Here is a 14,827-nt window from a genome sequence, read left to right on the forward strand (position 1 = left end):
TTCATGCCGAAGGGACCTCACGCCAGCAGTCAGTCAGTGTCCTCCCTGTGTATTACTTAGGCTTCTGCTCATATAAGACGAGGCTCTGGCTCCTGTGCAGGGTGCTGGGAAGGGAGCTGTGTAAATGGCCCCATTTTCAGGTAATTGTTTAGGAAATCCCTGCATACTGGCCCTGTCCCCATACATCAGATCCCCTGGAGGGACACACCACACACCGAGGCCACCTCACAAATCATCAAGCGCCAGCAGGTCACACCTCAAGGGTGGGCACTCCTCAAACTTGTCAACAGCACCTCTGCCTCCCTAGTCCCTGGGGGTCAAGGGGAAACTGCAGGGACTGAAGCTGTGACCTCAGATGTGTGTGACCTGAGGATGGAGGCCTGTGCATTCTGAAAAGCCTCTGACAGAACCTGGCTCGGGACTGAGGACCCCTAAGGCTCTCATTGTTTAAAAACTGCTGGGTGGGCTGAGCTCCCAACCCATGCAGCTGAACTCTGACTTCATGGAAACTCTCCATGACACCACATGACCCACTCCAGCCATGACTCCAATGACTGTGTCAACCTGTAACGCCACAAAACCTCACAGCCCCATCCGCCCAGTGACCCAATCCAGCCACTGACCTCAAGATGACTATAAGGACATGTGATCACCCATAATCTGACACGGGCAATTCCTTTCACACTATGAATAAAATGTGATTATTCCATTGTGTGGACTGGGCCACAGCTGGCTGATGAGGGACGCTCTTAGTCTTCCTCTTACCCCCTAGTCTGCCTCCCCTGTGGATTCAGAAACACCTAGAAGCTATTCCAAATGTAAATGGCACATCTCAGATAGTGGAGTCCATGCCTAACCTTAGATGATCGAGCCTTCCCCTCTAAAATCCTGACACACGGAAGTATCGTCCTTGCCTCTCCGAGTGCTTGCTAAGATGTGCCAGGCACTGTGTCACGCTCTGCACACATCCACCGGACCCTCACCCGGTGTTTAGCGCTCCTGTTCCCCTGAGAGCTGAGGAAAACTGAGGCTGTCACCAAGGGCAGCTGGCATGCTGGGTGGAAGCAGTGCTCCTGGAAAGGCTGTGGGTGCTGATGTCTGAGCCCAGTCCTTCACCTGTCAAACAGGAGGACAGTAACACCTCATGGTGGCTGGGGTGATTGACAGTCCATGGAAACGCCCTCAGCATAGCAGCAGACACAGGGTAACTCAGTAAAGGCGGCTCACACACACCAGTCTTTATAGAAAATAGGGTTTATTTTTCACATTTAAGGAGAACACAAGTACATGTCCCTGAGGCCTACTATACACATAATCAGTAGATTCAAATTACTGATTAAATTATTAAATAGACAAACCAAAGCCCACCAGGAAATACACACTTTCTCCCAGAGCCCACGGCACTCAGGGGCCGTTTCCGGTTTCCACCCAGGGGTTCACATCGACTAGGCTCAGCTCGCAATGGCCTGGTTCCCAGGTTCACCTACTTCCGCCCCACGGACTCTCCTCAGAAACAGCAGCAAGCTGCCAGGATTCACAGGGGCTGGGCCAGGCCTGGGCCATGAGACCCTTCAGAGAAGCCCTGCCTGCGTTCCAGAGGCCACGCGCTGGAGGTCTGTGGCCGGGGCCACCTCACAGCATGGAGTCGTTAGTGTCACAGCTTCATCTCCAGGTAGTCTGTTAACTAAATTATTCCTATTAGGAAGATATCATTACAGATATCATTCACAGCCTTTTTTTTTTTTTTTTTGCAGCACCTGGCTTTCCCCCTTGATCAAGGAAAAGGCAGAAATCAGAACCCATCACCACCCCCCAATGTCCAAGGCACATGTGTACTTGGGCTAGACAGCTACAACCGATGCCTGATGCGGAGTAGTGACATGATGTCCACAACGGGGGCCCGGACAGGGTCCTGAAGGGCGGGCACTGAGGAAGCAGCCTGGGGGCCCAGGGAGCTCTGACGTCCGAGATGCCTCCCTCAAGCACATGGCGATGGAGCAAGCACAGGCAGCTCTGCGGGGCGCCTCCACCGGGAGCCCGAGGCAGCCACCTGGTGAGTCAGCACCAGGTGCAGCTGCTGCAGGCCTAGCACCCTGGCCACAGGGGTTAGCTCAACTGGCCGCAGTCCGTGATGACAATCTTCTTGGACGTCTTCCCGCTCTTGGAGCCATAGGATTCTATTTTCTTCACAACATCCATGCCCTCTTTGACGTGGCCAAACACAACATGTTTGCCATCCAACCTGTGAGGACGGGTGAGCCAGGTGGACAGAAGCAAGAGTAGTGCAATGTTAGCCAACATCACGGTCACCTGCTCGAGGCACTATCTACCAGAAACAGCCATTCTGAAAGGGACGCACACTGAGAAGGGGGAGCTGCTCCCCAACGCTCCCGGTATCAACCAGCCTTGCTGAGCTCCCCGAGTACAGCCAAGGATGCCTCCCTCCGGGGCTCCACGTGTGACCGGGCCTGGTAACCTCACCCGGGAAAGGGAGTTATTCTTGCTCTGCTCAGGGTATTGAACCACTCGAAAGGAATAAAAGGTCTGTGTAAATGGGACTATTTTAAGTCACGAGGTGAGAGCCAAGGTAACACGTGTGTGAGACTGAGACCTGAGCAGTCCTCAACCTGACAGAGTTCCAAGAATCTAAAGAGCAGCTTTGTCCAGCGCCAGCAGGGCCACGGCCAGTCAGCCAAGGGCTGAACTGCAGGGCCCAGTAAGGGTTCCACAGAGGAGCCAAGAGCAGGCGGAGCCAGCAACCTCCTGCCCAGCCTGACAACCAGGCCCTTCTGGCTTGGAGGCTGGAGACAACTAGTATCTACTCTCACCCAGGTCTCCCCAAAGTCCTCAGAAATGGTCTTTAGTAAGTTTTAGCCCCTGGCCAGCTGTTGTCCCCTCCACCCGATGCCCCAGGGCTGGGACACAAGGGTCTTTGGCAGCGAAACGCATCCCTTGCTGGGAAGACGTCCCTAAAATCCATAGACATGTGGGAAAAGGGGCTCCAAGGGGCTGGGCTGCCTGCAGGCCTCTGCTCATGCCTGATGAAAACGGGGTGACACCCACACGTCTACCACAGCGGTTCCCAAGTGCACTCCACGGTCCAGATAAGCCTGGGGAACAGCTTACACCGGGCAAGCGGGGACGGCTTCTAGGACAGGCCACCTGAGGTCTGCTATGTTCCGCAGCACTTCCCAAATGTACTTTGCATGTGTGTGCAAAACACACTGAGAAAATTCCAGCTGACAGCAAGAGTTGCAAAACCCCCCATCTTCTCCCTCAATCTCTCAGGAACTTCCTCTTTCTCTCAAACAGATGCACAGCCCCAGAGCAGACAGTCCAGCCAAACTACCTTCCTCCCAAAGCACACAACCCCTCCTCCACTGCAAGGCTGCCCCTCATGCTTGGAGCCAGGACCGGGAACTCACCAGTCTGTCTTGATGGTGCAAATGAAGAACTGGGAGCCGTTGGTGTTGGGGCCTGCGTTTGCCATGGACAGGACACCTGAGAAACAGGCAGGGGTGAGCCACGCTGCCCCAGGAAGCATCTCACCTGGATGTCACTCAAAAGAGCGGATGGCTCAAACGACAGCAAGGACACTTGAGTCAGAAGAGGACCAGGCCCCGAGGACGAGCAGCTCCCGGCCGCCCTCCAGAGGAAGGAGAGGGCTGGGAAGCTCTCAGGTAGAGCCAGGGCAGGACCCACCGACTCTAGGCTTCTCACAAAGCACCTTGGGTCTTAGAGACGACACAATGCTGAGGTTTGGCTAGAAGGCCCTCCCCCTTACCAAGTTCCCAAAGGATAGTTGGTTTTTAAACGGAGAGCTCAGAAGGAAAGAGCTCTAGGCAAACCCAGCAAACTGAGCACTGAAGGAAGGCGTACGATCGGACAGAGCTGTCAGGGGTCACACTGCAGCCTCCAGGCCTGCCGGGCACGGCAGAGGCAGGGTCAAAGCTTGGGCACTCGGACCAGGGAACGCGGCCCCCACTCACCTGGCCCCACGTGCTTCAGTGTGAAGTTCTCATCAGGAAAGCGGCTTCCGTAGATGGACTTGCCCCCTGTGCCGTTGTGGTTGGTGAAGTCGCCAGCCTGTAGCACAGAGCACCTTCTGAGTGGCTGCCAGACGGCAGGGGGACACTGCTGCAGTGCTGGGGAGCCCTCGCTGACCAGAGACCCCCTCCCCCAGAAACCACCCACCCACCAGGCCCACCCGCTGGAAGCCTTAGGCAAAGGGGTCAAAAACATCAGCTTCAATATTCTCTGACAATAACTATCCTGATCTCCGAATGACTCACTTTTTGTCTGAGCAAGTTTTTAAACGACCCTCCAAGGATTTCACAACCAAGGACAGGTTCTTACAGACCCAGACTTTTCTACCTACAACTCCTAGAGGATAAACAGGGAGGTGTCCAGGGGCCTGATCCCAGGGCTGGAATGTGGAGAGCAGCAGCTGGCACAGAGCCAGTCCCCATGCTGAGCCCCTCCCTGTCCCAGTCTTTCCCTGGCTCCCCGGTGCCTTTGCAGGGAAGGGTCCCCTCCTCAGGGCTTGCTGCCGTTTTCCCGAGAGGGGGTCTTCTCAGGTCCCAGGGGTAACCTGGCCAGCTCAGCTGCAGCATCCACAAAGGCCAATAAGGTGTCCCCAAAGAGGGGTGAGTCTAAACCTTGGCCTGGGCCAAGCCTCCGAGAGCCTCCAGCTTTGGAAGTCCCCGCCTTGTCTGCCGCTGTTCAGAGGAAGACGCTAGCCCGGCTCGGGACACCCACCGCAGCTCCTGGGAGCCTCTGAAGCAGAAAGCTACAGGGCCTGGCCAAGCCTGTCCCACGCCACAGCCTCGCTGCCCCTCCTGTGGGCTACTTTACCACATCAGCAAGCCCAGCTCCAACCCACTGCCCCTCGCTACCATGTGATTACGGGCCCAGGGCGGAGAGACTTCCATGCCCCTGCCTCTGGGCTCGGTGGCTCAGGACAACCCCCTGCCCTAGAAGGGTCTGACCCAACAGAGGACAATCCCCACGGAAGCACAGGTCCTCCTAGGAAGTTCTTGCTGTCGACAGCTACCCTAAAACCTGACAGCAATACTAACGCCTCTGACAAATGGGCAGGACACATGACTAAAGAACACGTTCATCCAACCGAGAGATGCTCTTCTGTGGAAAGGGTGGCTCCAAGCCCAGACCTGTGCGTTCCTGTTCGTGCTCTCCCTGCCTCCCTCCTCTTCCTCTTCTCCCATGCCACGGGCTCGTGACACACAGGGGCACCCTCAGACTGTATACACTAGTCCTCTAAGCCTTAAGATCCACCTCCCACGCACGTCCATACCCAATGCCAGTGCTCCTTCCACAGGCTCAACTTTCCCAACGCAGCTGGGCAGGGCCACCTGCCGCTTGCCCTGTGGCTCAACTTCTGGGGCAGGAAGGGCTGAGGCAGCGCAGACAGGTTCCAGCCTCCAGGGGGAGAGGCCAGGAGAGTAATTACAGCTGCCCTCTATTCGGAACTTTCCAAGCACCAGGCACATGCTCCCCATCACCCCTCAGAACACTGCTGTGAAGTGGCCCCCATTACCCCTTACAGAGGAGGACCCTGCGCAGCGAGGCCACAGTACCTGGCACATGAAGGACGGAATCACTCTGTGAAACGTGGAGCCTTTGTAGCCAAAGCCCTTCTCCCCGGTACACAGGGCCCGGAAGTTCTCTGAGGGTGCAAGGGAGAGGCAGGTCAGCAGGCCAGGCCTCAACTCAGCCCCAAGGATGGTACTTCCTTCCAGTCAGCATCCCCTCGAACCCCCCAGGCAAGCAGGGCATGGAAGACCCTAGCCCGCCCCAAGTCTGCTCTGGCTGTGACCTGGGACATGTCATCTCCTCTGATCTCAGTGGCAGAGCAAACAATCCTGGCTGTTCCAGCACCAGGCCAGCGGGGTAGGGAGTTCAAGGTTGTGAGCCACCAGCCTGTCACAATGGACACCACGAGGGAGGAAGCTGTCCCAGGGAAATGTACACGTGCCCTCTATTGATACTGAGGCCGCTACCAGACAGGTGGGCAGGGCCAACACTGAGCCCCGAGGGAAAGCAGGCTGCCCCAGGTGCACAGTGGCTGAGCCACCCATGGAACTCCCATCTGATCCTGGGTCTGCTTGCCCAGACCCCTCCTGGCAGCCCACCCACCTGGCCTTGCCCCTCCCTTACCTGCTGTCTTTGGGACAACATCTGCCTTCAGCTGCAGGGAGAGAGGAGGGATGAGAGAAGATGGTTAGTCCAGAGGCAGGTGAAGGAAGGAACCTCCTCACACCCAGCCTCCACAGAGGCCAGGGAGACTGAGAAATCACCATGTGCCATTCCATTCCTGTTACTCCCAGCGCCGTGTGGGAGGCAGCCTAAGCAGCTATCATTGTTGCCAGCTGCTTCCTGAATCCAAGGCTGGGAGGAGGCAGCCTCGGTTTCCTAATGTGTCAGGAGAGACCACAGGGCCATCCCGGCTTGCTTCCCTGGGGAAGAGCTACCACGTACAGCTGGGCCCAAAGCATCAGCCTCGGGGCCCGGGAGGAGCCAGTCCACACTTCTCAATGCGCAGATGGGAAACTGAGGCTCAGAGAGAGGCAAGAGGGGTGGGAATAAGGAGAGGGTGGAGCCCCAGCCAAGCTGGTCTCCTTGTCCCCCAGCTTCAAAAGCCACCCTGGCGCCAAACCACGAAAATAATGGGAGCAGGAATGGTGATCTCCATGTTCCAGCAGAGAAAGCTGAGGCTTAACTGAGCCCCCTTTGCTCAAATAGGGCCAAGCTTGAAGGTCACACGGAGCTTCTACTACCTTCCCGCTGTTACCTTCAGGGCTCTTTGCTTCTTGCTTTCGTTTTTTTTTTTAAAAAACGGCCCAAAGAGTCAGGAGCAGGAACTGACTGGAAGGGTGGCTGGGGGTGGAACCGGGCTCCAGGCACACTGCCCAGACTCAGCATCCGGGGGGGCCGCCTGGTGCCTGGAGCCCGCTGCCTGCCCAGCCCCACACCACGCGCGAGGCGGTGCTCCTAACCACCTCACTCATTCCCCAGAGCCTGGCGGGGGAGCCCGAAGACCGGGGAGCCCCATGGCCGAGAAGCCCGGACACAGGGGTGCCCGGTGACCGAAGAGCCCGAAGGCCCGGGAGCCCGAGGGCGGGCCGGGTGGGGGCGGGGCCGGACCCCGCTCGCCCGGGGCAAAGGCCGCCACGTGCGCGCCCAGGCCGGCCCACCGCGCCATCAGGATCCGGACCCCAGATACCCACCTCGCAGTTCTGGTCTAGGTTCCGACCCCGAGCGGCCTGGGAACCCCTCCCCTCACCCTGGGCGGACTAGTGGGCCGGGCCCTCACCATCTACGACCTGACCTTGAGCTCTCCCGTCCACACACACCCTTCCCCCCGCCTCCACTTCTCCAAAGTTCCGAGAGGAGAGCGGAGACCAATCCGATGCCCCTTCCTAGAGGTGGGGAAACTGAGGCCAGAGCCCGGGAGTGGGAGGCAAGGGCACCCAGAGAGCCGGGCACAGCGCCGGTCCGGGGTGCAGGGCTCTCCTGAGGACGCCCCCCACCGCAGTGCGGCGCGGTCCGGTCGTGGCCTCACCTCCAGCACCACCCGGCCGAGCGGCTGCCCGTCGGCGCCCACGTCCAGGTACACTAGCGGGTTCCCGGCGGAAGCGGAGGGGTCGCGGGCGCCGCCGCCGCTACAGGTGCGGGCCGCGGGGAGGCGCAGCGGCGAGGAGCGCGGGACAGGGCGCAGGCTGAGCAGGCGGGAGCCGCAACGCAGCGCCAGCATAGCGACGCGGGTCGGTGGGGTCGGGTCGGGACGGGAGATTCCCGGTGCAAGCGGAGGAAACGGCCGCGAAGGTCACGCGCACCCGGGAGATAGAGTCCCACGCCGCTGCGCGCCGCTTTTATGGGCCCGGCAGGCTCGAGGCCCCGCCCCCGCCCCGCCCCCTCCGGGCCTGTCCGCGGGCGACCCCTGCCGGCCTCTGTAGGTAACGCAGCCGACTGGTGGGGCGGCAGAGCCCGACGTCCTTTTGAACTTCACCAGAGCCAGAGACCTGAGGAGAGGTACGACCTGGCAGAAAGGGGACCGGTTCCATTTTGTGAGGGTCCCAATAGATTAACTTTAAAAAGGGAACAAATGTTAAAACGTGGTTAACTCCAAAATATGAGCATCTGTATGTTTTTATCTGACTGTAACAAATGTCTACATTTGTATAGGGCGCCCTCCTTTCCTGCCCGCCCCTCCGCTCCCATAGGCCCTGCAGACATAGACCAAGGGAAACAGTGGCACTGAGAGTCAGTCTAAGAAATCTGGGTGAGAGGCCGATTAGAGTGAGGAGTGGCAGGAGGAGACAGCTCCCACGGTGACCAAGAGGCTTGTCCTGCCCGCAGATGCTTCTAGGTCAGATCTTCCTGCAAAACTGGAACATGTTTTCTGCGCATCCTGCGGCTCTCCCATCCCTCTCTGTCTCACAGCAGCACCCAAGTTCATAACTTTTCACCTGGGTCTGAGGTCTCAGGGTCTTTATACATTGCCTCTTTATCCTCTGCCCCCCTCCCACCCCCACTCGCCCCAAAACAGACCTCTTGTGGACTGCACAGGGTCACTGCATAGGGAGTGCAGGGAAAAGTGAAAAAGCAAGACAGGAAGAGACAGGGAACTGAGTGGGAGGAACTGCGGGGTGCGGGATTGACCCCACATGCTGGGTGGACTTCACAGAGGCCTGCGAGGCATGGGAGGCCCACAGCAAGTGATTAACAGGCCAGGGTCCTAGGAGAGCATCTGTACCCTTCAGATGGGAAACTGAGGCCCAGAGAGAGGAAAGCACTGTCCAGGGCTGGGGAAACCCTGGAGTCCCCGCCACCAGCCTGTGCCAGTCCTCTCAGACCTCTCTGGGACTCGGGTTCCTCTCTGAAGAATAAGAATAAGGTGTGATGATAATCCTTACTCTGCCTTTTTCTGATCTGTTCCAAGGATAAAATGAATGAGAGAGAGAGGAGTCTGTCACCTGTTTAGGACTATGCCACCACGGATGGGCAGAGTCTAAACAGTCTTTGCTCAGGGTTTGGGGCTCAGACAGCAATGGGTCTCCGTTGCAGGGGCTCAGAAGTCTGAGGGGCCAGAGAAGAGGGTGGTAGCCTGATTTGGAGGCAGGTGGACTTGAGCTGGGACCTACTCTGGGCTTCCCTGCCAGACTGAACCAACTCCTGGGAAGGGGTTGGGCAGCAAAATGCTGACCTGAGCAACATCATGAGGGCAGAGCAGAGTGTCCTAGCCGCATGGGAATGCTAGTTCGGGCCTTTTATGGAAGTCCACAGTCCCCTTGTCTATATTCCTGGTCGAGGAGGATTCGGTCACTCAGTGAAGCCCCAGCTCTCCAGGTCAGCTCAGGACGGGGCCTCACTCTTTCCTGGGAAATGCCTCCCCCTTTCTCACAATTGTGACCTGAATGGGGAGCCCACTGACTCCCTGCCCCCCCTGGGCCCCCCGGTTCATCTCCCAGGTTACCCCGTATCAGTGCCTACTGTAAATTTGAAAGAGGAAGAGAGGAATCACCTCATGCATCCGTTTCAGGCCCTCAGCTCACCTGCCCTAGTGGTACTGCTTGTCCCTCAAGCCGCTCCTGGAGGGCCTCAGTTTATCCCCACCCACTGAAGCAAGAGCAGCCCTACTTGGGGAGAGCTGCCTTCATTCACTTGGAATCTGTCTGACTCCAAGATCAGGTATGCCAAGGATATGTCAAGGCCTTCTCACTTGTCATTGAGGAGCTGGTTACCGGGTGAGAAAGGCAAGGGAGACAAGCCTTGAATAGGCAACACAGAAAGACAGAAACTGAGGAATTAGCCAGGGGGCTGTGGAAGACAGGAACGGGAGAGATAGCTGCTTGGGGGGATCACATTTGAGGGGCAGAGACACAAAGATGTGGAGAGGAGGGGAATGAGCCCAGAGCTGAGGGAGATCAGGGCACTTTCAAGCAAAAGCTGTGACACTGACCATGAGCTGAAAGGCTTTGAAGGGGGTAAGGTGGGGGAAACACAGGGGGCCCTGGAGGCCAGGCTGAGGTCTGACGTTGCTGGATAGCTAGAACTGGTGATCCATTGATGGTGCGATGCCCCCGTCCCCAGGACCTGGACCGAGTACCGGCTTCCTTCACTCGTGTTACTCCTTCCACCATCTTTAGAAAACCAAGCATCATCATTACCTTCTTTCAAAGAGGAAAGCTTCCCTCCCCCACAGGCTCAGCTGTGTGGCCATCTCTTCCTGACTGACTTCAGTGGCATCAGGAAGAGGCACAGTCCCTGGGCTGAGCCATCAACTGAAAATGCCCAGCCCTTGGGACTGTGGCCCAGGTGGACAGGCAGGTATCAGCACTCACCTGGCTCTGAGGCTATTTATAGCTCTGTGTCATCCTCAGAAACAGCAGTTTCTCCATTACTCAGCCCAAGTGACTTCTTAGCCAGGGTGCTGCTAATCCAGGGTTTTCGTCACCCATGGGTCCTGGAACACCAGTCTTTAGACCTCACAGAGCCAATGTTTAAATGTTGGGAACGAATTTTAAATGAAATTAAACACTGAATGAACCAGAAACAACATATCTATAACTTGGGTGGGGCCTCTGGGCCAGTAGTTTGCAACAGGAGAGAACCAGAGAGCTGAGGGACAGGGCCTTGCCCACGGTCATTTGACCAGAAGTACTGGGACTACGGTCACATTCCTCTCCACTCTTGCAAGACTCACTCAGCAGACATGTTTTCAGAGCACCTACTGTGCTCTGGGGATGCAGAAGGACAAAGGCAGGGAAGGGCAGTTACAGTGCCGCGTGATGATCGGTGTCGCTGAGCAAGCCTCTCCCAGGTGCCCACGTGTGGCAGGAGCAGATGCTGTGGTTGTCGTGGGCTGTGACATTCTGTGTCCTGGAGAGCCTTCCAGGAGGGGCGGGGGGTGGGCACAGGATGGGGCTTTCATGAATGTCATTGCCAGTGTCAGTCACTGGGACTGTGTGCCTAAGGTGGAAGGAGCCTTGGACTTCATCTCTCTTGGTTCCATTTGAGGGGTGTGGGGGTCCAGGAGAACATCTGTCATGGGCAGTTGACAAGGTTCCCAGAAGAGGGGTTCTGGGTGAGAATGCAGAAATCCAGTCAGAGGATGCTAACAGGCCATTGGATCGCTGCACTCTCTGGGGTGTCCCCCACGGCACCCCCAGCCTTCACGAAGTCAGAAGTCAGCGTGAATGCATCAGCCTCTCTCTGCTGGCTTCCAGGAACCACATGGGGCTGGGCCAGAGAATGCTCTGAGTAGAGCTCAGGGGGAGGCAGGGAGAGGCAGGCAGGAGAGAGTTCCCTCAAGGCCTAGTGTGGTGGTGGGCACAGTAACCAGAGCCCCCAAAGGGGAAGGTCTGGGGAAACTCCTAGAATGGGCCCCTGGATGAGGAAGCCAGCAGGGCAACGCAGGGCAGGACTCACCCCCTCCTGTTATCTCCTTTGACAGAGGAGGAGGCTGGGGCTCTAACCAGGTAGGTGAGTAGTCCCAGGCTACACACAACATCAGCATTAGAGCCGGGGACACTGGGTTTGGGCTCTTTCCACTCTATAAACAAGGTTATGATGGCACTGTTTTCCCACTCCCCCCTCTGAGACAGGCGGTCTCTAAGATGCCCCCGATGCTGCCCTGGTGAGCATGGCCTGGTGCAGTCCCCTCGCCTCGGGCATGGGCTGGACCTGATGACTTAGGTCCTCCAACCTGTCCTAATCCCTCCTCATGAACAGACTACTGCAAAAGTGATGGGGTGCCACTGCCAAGAGCAGGCTACAGAGACGGCCCTGCCTTGGGCTGGCTTGGTGCTCTCTCTCTCTCTCTCTCTCTCTCTCTCTCTCTCTCTCTCTCATCACCGGCTGCCATACAGTGACTCCAGGCAGCCTATGGAGGCCCTGCGGTGAGGCACCAAGTCCAGCCTCCGCCCTGTGAGGGGTTTGGATGTGGCCCTTCTGCAGCCTGCCCGTGGCATGTGAGCAAGCTTGGAAGTGGGTCCTGCAGGTCCACAGGAGCCTTGGGTGATGCTGCCCGGGCCACAGCTCGACTACAACTTTTTTTGTTGTTGTTGTTAATCCTCACCCAAGCATATTTTTTTCTATTTTTAGAGAGTAGAAGGGAGGGAAGGGAGGGGAGAGAGAGAGAGAGAGAGAGAGAGAGAGAGAGAGAGAGAGAGAGAAAGAGAGAGACAGACATCGATGTGAGAGAGACACATTGATTGGTTGCTTCCTGCCTGTGCCCTGACCTGGGCCAGTGATCGAACCTGCAGAGAGAGAGAGAGAGAGAGAGAGAGAGAGAGAGAGAGAGAGAGAAAGAGAGAGAGAGACATCGATGTGAGAGAGACACATTGATTGGTTGCTTCCTGCCTGTGCCCTGACCTGGGCCAGTGATCGAACCTGCAACCCAAGTATATGCCCTTGACTAGGAATCAAACCCCCAACCTTTTGGTGTATGGGCCGACACCCTAACCATCTAGCCACACTGGCTAGGGCAGAGAGACCTTGAGCCAGAGGCACCAGCTAAGCCACCCCCGACACCTGAGCCCTGAGAACTGTGAGGTGATAAATTTTTGTCATTTAAAGCCCCTCAGTGTTGGGGTCACTTGCTCTCCACAGCACTAGTTACCTAAGACATGCACACCCTGCCCTCAGCCAGGCCCTTCAAAGGCCACCTGTGCACACTGCTGCACACGCAGCCTTCCCCCACCTGCCTCCCAGCTGGCTGTGTCACCAGCGCTCATGGCAAAGACCTCCTGGGCTGTCGGGGAGAACTGGCCCTGAGACACAGGGCTGCCTGTCTCGGTGAAGAGTGGAATGTGCTACCTTGTCTCGTTCTCTGAAGGTGAATGCAGGGAGCCCGAGAGAAGGAGCGGGAGGAAGTGCTCCGCAGGGAGCCTGAGCTGGGGTGGCCGTGGCAGCTCGGTGGCCTCTGGGAGGGACAGCAACTCACGCCATGACTCCATGCTGGCCCTGCACTAAGCACTTTGTGTACATGGCCCGGACCCTCAGGAGGACCCTGTCTTACAGGTGAGGGAAGGGAGGCCCAGAGAGGGTAAGCGACCTGCCCAGGGTCACTCCAGTGCAGAGTGGAGACTGAATTCTTCCCAGTTCCCCCTCAGCTGTGTCTTCCTGCAGGAGCTGATGGCCTCCGAGCTGTGCCTCTTTAGGCGGATTAGGCCAGACACCATCCCCTCCATGCAGCCGTGTTTCCTGCCTGCCTGACACATGCTTGGTGACTTAGACCTGCAATCCCTGCTTGTCCTGTGACAACTCTGTGAGGCAGAGGCTGGGGACCCCATGTGACGGACGACAGCTCTGGAGCTCAGAGGGAACCTGTGACTTGCCCAGGACTCCACGATACCAGGTGGCTCGGCTGGATTTGAACCCAGGTCTGCTGACTAAAGTCTGCACGGTCCCCCTGGCTGGGCCTTCTTGCCCTAGAGAGTCTGCCATTGGCTTCCAGCCCTGCAGGGAAGGCACCACCAGCACAGGTTAGCAACACGTAAACACTGAATTTATCTACACAGCTCCTGTCCGGAGTCAATAGGAAAGGGGTCTGGTGGGCAGGTCCCAAGAGGTCAAGCACAGCCCCGGGTAGCCTTTGTGATGCCCCCTCCCCACCTCTGTGCACCAGAACTGATTGGCATCATTATCCTGAGGAGAGGCTCCCACTGCCAGGTGCCCCAGGAATGGGGCTTAGCCTTTGCCAAGACTGAGTGCTGCTTGGGCAGACCTCGCCTGAGCGCTAGGCTCTCCACCTGTGTTGCCCGGAGGCAAACGGCCTGCTCTTCTGCAGTCTTTTCCCTTTTTTGATGTTTCTTCTGTAGACCTATGTAATATCCTATTGGCTGCACCCTCTTAATCTCTACTTCCCAACATTGACACCTGTCCCTTGTCCATTAGGATAAGTCCCTTTCTGATCAGTGCCTACCTTCTAATTGATATTGCTTATCATTGTTTGTCTTTTATTCCAATTACAATAAGAGCTACAGCCCTGGCCAGGTGACTCCGTGGGTTAGAGCATCATCCCGTACACCAGCAGATTACGGGTTCCATTCCTGGTCAGGGCACATACCTAGGTTGCAGGTTCAATCCCCAGTTGGGGTGCATACGGGAGGCAAGGGATCGCTGTTTCTCTCTCACGTCAATGTTTCTCTCTCGTTCATTCATGCTCTCTCTCTCTCTAAAACTCAATAAACATATCCCCAGGTGAAAAAGAAAAAGTGCTACACTCTTATTTGCTTAATAACAATAAGAAAAATAGCTGCCCTTCACTGCACACTCACTAACTTGCCCATGGTAAGAATTTACAACCTCATTTCTTAACCCTCCCATGGCCCTTAAGAACAGGTACGGGTGTTAACTGCTCTTTATAAAAGAGGTCTCCAAAGCTGTCAAGGTTACACGGGCCTTCCCTTGGCTTAAGTGGCCGAGCAGCCTGTGTTTGGCCCAGCTCTGCCTAATCCCAGAACGTGGCTCCCCTGTCACTACTGTTGCTGAATTCCAGTACAAAATGTCAGCAGGTGCAGGTTAGGTTGGGAGAGGCCTCAATTTATGCAACAAAGACCTTGGATTTTCTGTGAGCAGAGACTCAAAACATTGACCCACAGACCGCATTCCAAAGACAGCGCTGGGCTGGTCCCAGTGCATCGGGAGATCACGGTGTCAGCCTCCGCTGCCCGAGGACAGCTCAGTAGAAGCTGCTGCTGGGAAGGGGTGCGGGGGGGGGGGGGTGGAGGCTGTGATTCAAGGGTGTGCAAAGCAGTTTAACAAGTCTGTTCACTAGAGAAGGGGGCGGGGTGGACAGGAT

The 14,827-nt window shown here is 56.9% G+C and overlaps 1 protein-coding gene across 1 annotated transcript; it reads right to left on the bottom strand.

Moving 5' to 3' along the window:
- Positions 1 to 1,160: 1,160 nt before the first annotated feature.
- Positions 1,161 to 7,956, bottom strand: PPIF (peptidylprolyl isomerase F). The gene is made up of 6 exons (XM_079793412.1): positions 7,583 to 7,956; positions 6,178 to 6,208; positions 5,598 to 5,686; positions 3,990 to 4,086; positions 3,426 to 3,501; positions 1,161 to 2,242 (listed from the first exon to the last, which is right to left on the bottom strand). Exons 1-6 carry the CDS (start codon positions 7,772 to 7,774, stop codon positions 2,107 to 2,109), a joined length of 621 nt encoding a protein of 206 aa, XP_079649538.1. The 5' UTR covers positions 7,775 to 7,956; the 3' UTR covers positions 1,161 to 2,106.
- Positions 7,957 to 14,827: the final 6,871 nt, after the last annotated feature.

Source organism: Cnephaeus nilssonii (assembly GCF_951640355.1).
Source record: "Cnephaeus nilssonii genome assembly, chromosome: 16".
In the NCBI taxonomy this organism is placed as follows: domain Eukaryota; kingdom Metazoa; phylum Chordata; class Mammalia; order Chiroptera; family Vespertilionidae; genus Cnephaeus; species Cnephaeus nilssonii.

What these genes read in the sequence shown, in the direction of transcription:
- PPIF (XM_079793412.1), bottom strand. Translation starts at nt 7,774, where the DNA reads ATGCTGGCGCTGCGTTGCGGCTCCCGCCTGCTCAGCCTGCGCCCTGTC. An exon ending in TGTTGTCCCAAAGACAGCAG is followed by an intron (nt 5,687 to 6,177) that starts GTAAGGGAGGGG and finishes TTGCACCCTCAG; the next exon opens with AGAACTTCCGGGCCCTGTGT. An exon ending in TTCCGTCCTTCATGTGCCAG is followed by an intron (nt 4,087 to 5,597) that starts GTACTGTGGCCT and finishes TCTGTGCTACAG; the next exon opens with GCTGGCGACTTCACCAACCA.